This window comes from Perkinsus marinus, assembly GCF_000006405.1.
Source record: "Perkinsus marinus ATCC 50983 genomic scaffold scf_1104296957586, whole genome shotgun sequence".
NCBI lineage: Eukaryota > Perkinsozoa > Perkinsida > Perkinsidae > Perkinsus > Perkinsus marinus.
Window position 1 is genome coordinate 78,045 of NW_003207071.1, and position 7,327 is coordinate 85,371.

Sequence of the window (7,327 nt, forward strand, 5' to 3'; positions counted from 1 at the left end):
CGAACACTGGCGAGACACAGGCTATTGATTGTAGTAACACTGTGTTACTAGCACCGCATCTTCCATAACGAAGGGACCCTCTGCTCGACCCTGAGATACTCCTCACCGGACATCATCGATGTCAGCTCGCTGTAAACGGGGATGGCTTACAGATGCTCAAAGAGAGGCAGACATGCAGGTGATGTCATGCGCTCTCTGACATAGACCATTGCGCTACACTCCAATCCGAGGGGAAGCCGCCGTCTGTAATATCACCAGATGAAGGGAATCGCGCTAAAAGAGCTGCAACAAGTTAGGAATCAACATGATTGGTTTTAGCAATTAAGGGCTGAATGGTATTAAGAAAGCAATACTAGACGCCGCCGGATGAGGTTGATGCTCTTGAGAATGATTCCACCGTTCCGGCGGAGCTATAGGTCAGCTGAGACCATTTCGGCTCGGACGCCGGCCAATTGTGCGGGAAACGACTGTTTTTGAAAGTAGCTGAGGCTACATATATTACAAGTAGGTGTATAGCGATTCGTTGTGAATAAGTATTGGTCTTAAAATCCTCAATGTTGACGTTTTGAAGGCGCTGAAGCTAACGGTGAGACCAACGTTGAATGAAATTATAGTTGCATACTTACAGTTACGAATTGGCCGCAAAGCCGGAGACGACCGCATTTCCATACCAGGTATGACACCTTCATTACCAAGGAGGTGATTGAGGCGTTTTTTACCTCAAGGGATCTGAAGTGCCAGGATAGAGAGGGAGCACGAAGCGAAGCATGGAGGAGTTCGCCACGGACTCAGCCGCTGCGGTTGAACCGCATCCCGTACGATACTAGTAACTCGACAAGTTCGGGAGAGTCGGAATGGACTGAATATACGACTTATCATCTCTTTAAGAGTCTCTAGATGACTTCTGTTGAAAAGTTCCAGCAATCAGCTATTCATTCACATCCAACAGATGCGAGAAGAATATAAGACTTCATGCTGCCAGGAAGGAAAATGACTATGGACGAAAGCAGATCGTCCTGATTCGAATGTGATGGGTTTCATCCAGTGCACATCCATAATGGAGGAGATCCACTCAGACCTTGGGTGTACCACCAAGCAGGTTATCATCTATTCCACAGTTCCCGAGGGCTATCTTGAAAAGGCCGTGGTCACCCCAGTCTTCATTCCAGGAGTTCACGACAATCCAGTAAGCTTGTCCACTCTCTTCACCCCAACCAATTATCTTCACAGCATGTCCACCGAGATATTCTCCAGAAGTATGCTTGTATACACCGGACTTGTAGGCTAGGAAATCTTCGTAAACAGAGAAAGAAGCCGAAACCTGATCAAAGTTAACGTTTGGATCACAGAAGTAGATCGGTCCCACTGGGCCATCGGTCCTGATAGCATTCTTAGCATCGTTCACAGAGTATTGATAAGGAGAGGATTCCAACATGAAATGACGATCACTGAGAATGATAAACTCGATTCATTTGACTTAGCTTATCCTTCCTTTACTCTCTCAAAGTGGTCGTATACTTCGGGTTGTGACATTGTTCGGCACAGTTGGGAGTCTCGTATGAGTTCTGATAGGCAATGACAGTTGCTGTCTCAGCGGTCGCCGGCGGCGACTCGCCGCTACAGCTTACCTTCGGGCATTCGGGGTACTTGGTATCATTGATATGATGAGCGCATGGTGGAAAATCGTACGGCCAGCACCCATCGTCTTTAGTCATATCATCTTTCGCAACGTAATCTCCACCTGAGCAACGAAAGAAATGTTCTACTACACTCCAGGATTGTGCAGCATATGTGGATATCGGAGATTCAGTTTCACAATTTTTTAAAACAAGTCGTCCCAGACGATGCTACAACAGGAGTCAGCGTCGCTGGCTCATTGCTAAGAACGACAGCGACCCGTGCCGGGATTATCATCACATTCTCCAGCGTCTACAGTGTGGGTCTCCCCTGTCTTCGTTCTGTAGACAAGACTCTTGTCACAAGAGTGACTATTGAATAGTCGAGGATAAGTCATAGCAAACTCGCCTCGGATTCCGAGACTCGTTTCGGTCGACTTCCCTCACCAGTTGCGATCCCTTTATCGTGCACCCAAGACCAGGCTGAGTTAGGAAATCCACCATTGCATCCGTGGGACCTGGGCAAAAAATTCCGATTGGGAAGCTCCCAGTCTAAGTCTGGCATCCTCGACTCACGGCGCACAAGCATTCATCTCGCCGGCCGATAGGAGCTCCGTGAACGCCCCATCCGACTTGATACATAGGCGGTCATTGAAGGCCTCAGTGACACCGAATGCCCAACAGCTTCCACAAGCTGACTGGTCTCTGGAGATCGAAGCAGCATTTTCTCACACAGTCGCCAGTTAGCTACCTGATATGGCCGATAACCTTTGAGCAATTGGGAAAGGCGGTGCGAGCGTCGAAGTCAGTAGGGAGGTCTTGTAGCTCCTCTATAGCATAGCCTTTTCTTATGGCTTTGTCGTTTGACCCTCTCATCAGTGTTCCACATAGCATTTTAGCATCACGCAGGGAGAGGTCTGAGGAAAAGAAGAGAGATGCTTCGACAGACACTTGGGAAGTAGAGCTACTCTTGAATCTTTTTTGCCCAGTCGACGCGGTCCATGTGTTCTGCTTGGAATTGATCTCGTCAACGAGGCTCTGCATGATGGCCGGTCTGGTCTCATCGTAGAGGACCGTCAAGTCTTCAGTCGAGATGAGTTTGGACTGGATCCTCAACTCCTCCTCGAAACGAGCGAAATGCTGGGCTTCTTCTGCCGGAGTATAAACCAATCCTGAAGATGGGGAGTTGTTGTAGTTGTTGTTGACAGCCCTCCAATGGGCTGTCGACATGGTGAACTCAGTCGCACCTCTATGAGCCTTGAGGTCGTCGAATATGCTTTTGGCTTGTTTTATGGCCAGGGTTGAGTTCTCATAAAAGGACCAGATACAGGTGATTGTGATGAATGAACGATATATCATTGACATGCGGTAATATGGCTTCGGAATCACAAGTCTACGTTGGACACCACTGGTCGGGAAGCACTTCCGAAGGAGGCCACAGGCGAAAACCATAAGCCCTGCGATTCAAGGCCTGAAGTTCGAGCTGTTCGTGTTGTTCTTGATGATTTTATCAAGAAATGTCATCAGCGTCGAGTAGCACGCATGAACTGCAGTGCTGAGAACGTGAGAGCTCAGTTGTTCCCAGCTTTGGTAACTTCACAGTCAATTCGTTCCGGCGAGCTTGGAGATTTCCTAGAAGGACCGAATTTTTGAAGAGATTCTTTCCTAGAGAATAGATAATGAGAATCATTGCGATTCTGGCGGGCTGCCGCGCACCCAGTGTGCCACATTGGTAACTAGGTCAGTGTGTGTTTGGACGTTACTACAACAGCTTGCAGTAGGAACGTGAATGCAGTCAACTACGCTGGTCTAAGACAGTTTGATGGTTACGTATGAAGTGTCTGTCGGACTGAGTCTTTTGCAACAGTTGCCGTACATAAAAACGAACTCGTTGGTATCTGTTTGACGCCGCTCGGTTCTCCGTCATGATACTCTGTTCGACTGGGGGGTCGAAAACGTGTACTTTGGTACGCGGATGTTAGTGAATCACTAATAGAGATTACAAACCGGAGAAGGAACGATGCATTCAGATTTAATGTGTTTTAAAAACGCCGGCACCATAGCTTATGGTGACGGCATTCTTAAAACATCGTTTCATTCCTTATGATCCATAAAGATCGACGCTAACAACAGCTCGAATCATGCCCGCGAGCCATTCAAGAAAGAAGTGCTTTGTGCCGCACAACTTGTACGTTAATCACGACTTATCTCCACCAACACCATAACCTTCCCTCATGTAAGGTATTACTCTGGACCGCTAGGCTATGAACGTATCACCACAACTTGAGCCACGATTGCTCGGTATAGCTCATCGACAACAAACCCGGGTTTACTAAGACGAACATTATTCCGCCCGAGTATTGGCCAGTGGTAAGTCCAGCAGCTGGACTGCAGCTTCTAAGAACTACATCGTCGCTGTGTAAATCGGTTCCGTTCGGCCATCCAAGGACAGTCGGTGTGTTCCTGGCAAGGGTTCCGTCTCCCCGTATCTTTGTGTAGTGCATTTGTTACTTCTAGCATACGAAGTCTTTGTGCAGCAATAAATTGATGAGACAAATCGTTTCGTTATTTTATCTTTCGATTCGAACCAGTTCACTGTGGCATTGATACACTCGGAACGTCGACTTGACGTTGTCGAGTATTACCGCTGAAGATAAACCACACAATATCAATGACAATCGGGTACTCCATGCGGCACAGGATCCCAGGAAAGTTTCCTGAGGGAACAACTACATGTCAAAATAAAAATTCAATATCTATAGCTCGTTGCTTCTAGCTATCGCTTGAGATGGTATCTGATATTACGCTGTAATCAGGAGCACGACCACCAGGGTTCTTAGATCTCATGAATAGATGTTATCTCAGTGTTTCAAACACTCACTAGTCTCCGTCACGTCTTCAATGAACGTTGAGTTCTCGGGACTTGTACACCCTATTTTATCCTTGAAGCTTATAGTGTGAGCTCTATACCATTCGAAAGCTCTACAAATTCCTTATCTTATGAGCTCCGTACCCTCCCTATGATCATACATCAAATGGTTAAGATCAGCTCCGGATAAGCTCATGGAGTGGTTGCCAAATCGTCGGCCCGGTCATTGGCAAACATGCCAGTGTGTCCGGGACGCTAGCTGAGAGTCACGCTCTTCGAGGGCCCGACTAAGAGCAGAATGATTTGTCTTGCTTTATCCAACTTCGTGGATGCTCAGCGCGATGACAGGACCTTGAGCACCGCTTGAGAGTCCGTAAAGATCCCCCAGTTTTCACCCGAAACAAGGTATGCATATCTCTAATATAGCGAACCGCTTGAAGAACGCCGAGCAGTTCACATTCCATAATAGTAGCGTAAGTTGCAAGCTTCCAGCAATCAGCCTTCACTTCCAAATCCTTACGATACACTACCACCGGTCTTGATGTCTTAGCAATACCATACTGATCCATCTGTGAAGATGGTGTTGCCGTTGCGGTGGGACCCAGTAGCGTAGCGCTGAGCTTTCGAGCGCTCAGAGATGACCGTCTGAAGCCGTAGCTGCCACGGGTCACTTGGTAAAGTTTGTTTCATCAGGGCAAAGGCAACTGTACATGGGTCTTCTTCCGCTGGGCACCGTGGTTCGAATTTCCTGAACCCACTCCCGTGTCAACGGCTTCACGCAACCCAGCAGGCAGCTCAAGTGCTTCGTCTTCTCCGGCCCCTGAAGTGAGGGGAGTGTTTGAAGTTGATTAAATGCCAGAGACCGGTGTATCTTCCTCGGTCTCGAAGAATAATGCGGGTTGCAGCGCAGACCCTCAGCAAATGCACGCGCAACTCACCCACAAGTTCTTGGCATCATTCCCCGATGACGTCACCTGCACTAAGATGTATGAAGGTGAGTGGTATGGGGACGGGGGGGGGGGGGAAGATAATACCTTATCCGAGGAAGAAGAACTGCAAAGCCTATGAGATTCTATATGATGACCTGGAGACGAAGAGTAACCACTATACGATTTATCAACTTCGGAGTGTGTTGAGGAGAGACGAGCTTAGGGTTCATGTATTGAAAACCTATTCTCGCGTTGGTGACCCTAGCTCGCTAGCTAATTTGCGCGATTCTGGTAAGTAGTAATCTCGCGTTACTGACTCTAGCTCATCCGCTAATTCACTCAATTCTGGGCGATAGTAAGTAATTGCTCTAATTAACAACGCACATCGAACTCGTGGACACTGTTGAGTTCTTCGGTTCGTCGGGAGATGTAGATCTCATCATGAGATATATTTCCTTCGAAGCATGACCTTGCGAATTTTTCGATGGACACTCCTGCGCGCCTAAGATCCAATGACGAGATTCATCGATTTCTTCCTTACGAGTGTTTAAACCTCCCGAATGTTTCAGCTATCTCGTAGTTCTGTCAGAAGTTCTGACTCAGAACTACGGCACATCTCTATGCCTCTAATCATTGATTACTAATAATCACATCTCGCTCTTCATTTTTCGCCCTTTTTCTTGAGTTTTTCTTCCTTTTTTCCAGATTTCCTCCAAAATTTCCATTTTTTCCGGCGGAAAATAGGCATTCTTTCCTTCAGAAAAATAGCCTACTTTTATAAAAGAATGAAAGAACGACCACCCTGCGTGGCCATTCTTTCATGCTATGTCTAATAGCCTTCTTCCATCTTCTGAGATGTCTAACAGCCAAGCTTTGGATCTCACGGGCAGACCAGAGGCACATGATTGTTACGAATGAGCGGGTGACCATGCTGAGACCATTGTCAAAGGTATCAGTGTCCTTGCTATGCCAGAAGATGGATTCGGAACCAGAAAGCTGCGTAGGAATGAACAATGATAGCCCTGATTGAGAAGCACTCAGAAGACTCTCGAGTGCCATCTGGGCACTGCGGAGGATGACACGCAAGGTACACTAAGGACACTCACGATAGTAAGCTTTTATCGTGAGCCACTGAAGCTTGCTCCCTGGAGTGCCCCTAGGACCTGCATCGGAGACCTCGGTTAAAAAAAATATTACGCTTAACACATACACTACTCCAGGTTGTCAAGACAGTCTGGCTTGTGTGACTAGCTTGGCAGCTTGAAGGACTCAGGTTGTCGTCTTGCGCCGGCAGCGATTGTGTCAATCGCTGTCCCAAACCAGGCTTCGCCGAAAGACAACTCTCTGGCACGGTTTCAACCGCGGAGAAGCTACGCTTTTCCTAAGCAAGAATCTAAATGCAATCGATCGCTTGATCGTGCAAGTGAGTTCACAGCTCAGCAGTGAATGATTGTGCAGAGTTGCTTACAACTCGGGGAGAATCTTGTCTCTTCTCATTGAGGTAAGACGTATAACGCAACGGTCTCCAGAACGGTCAATCTCTAGAGTCTAGCGTCTAGACCAAGGAGCTCGTTGGAGGTGGCTGACTCGGGCTCCCGCTAGAGAGTTTATGACGAGGGACAAGCCCAAATCTAATTGATAGGTGTCATGGTGTGGTACGCTCCCGACAGTGCCACTAAGGGACGTACCGCTCGCACCGTGCCGTCCGTAATACGGACTCCGTTACGGAGTCATCGGGAGAAGATTGTGCCATGACCGAGGCGTGACCTAATCTGGGCATCTCTACTTCGTGCCGGGTGGTAGTGGCTTGGTTGGAGTGTGATGGTTCCCTCGCAAGGAGTGATTTGAAACATATCGAATCTTGTTACTTGAACTAACAAGATTCGATATGTTTCGAATTACTCGCCAGTGTT

The 7,327-nt window shown here is 47.7% G+C and overlaps 1 protein-coding gene across 1 annotated transcript in view; it reads right to left on the reverse strand.

Annotated features, from left to right (window-relative positions):
* Positions 1-1,072: 1,072 nt before the first annotated feature.
* Positions 1,073-7,327, reverse strand: part of Pmar_PMAR022661 (cathepsin b, putative) — a gene marked incomplete at both ends in the record, with an annotated part of 12,590 nt that continues 6,335 nt past the window's right edge. The window contains 3 exons of the mRNA XM_002774740.1: positions 1,073-1,448; positions 1,498-1,741; positions 2,064-2,134. Coding sequence (XP_002774786.1) covers positions 1,073-1,448; positions 1,498-1,741; positions 2,064-2,134 — 691 coding nt within the window. The remainder of the gene's footprint in view (positions 1,449-1,497; positions 1,742-2,063; positions 2,135-7,327) is intronic.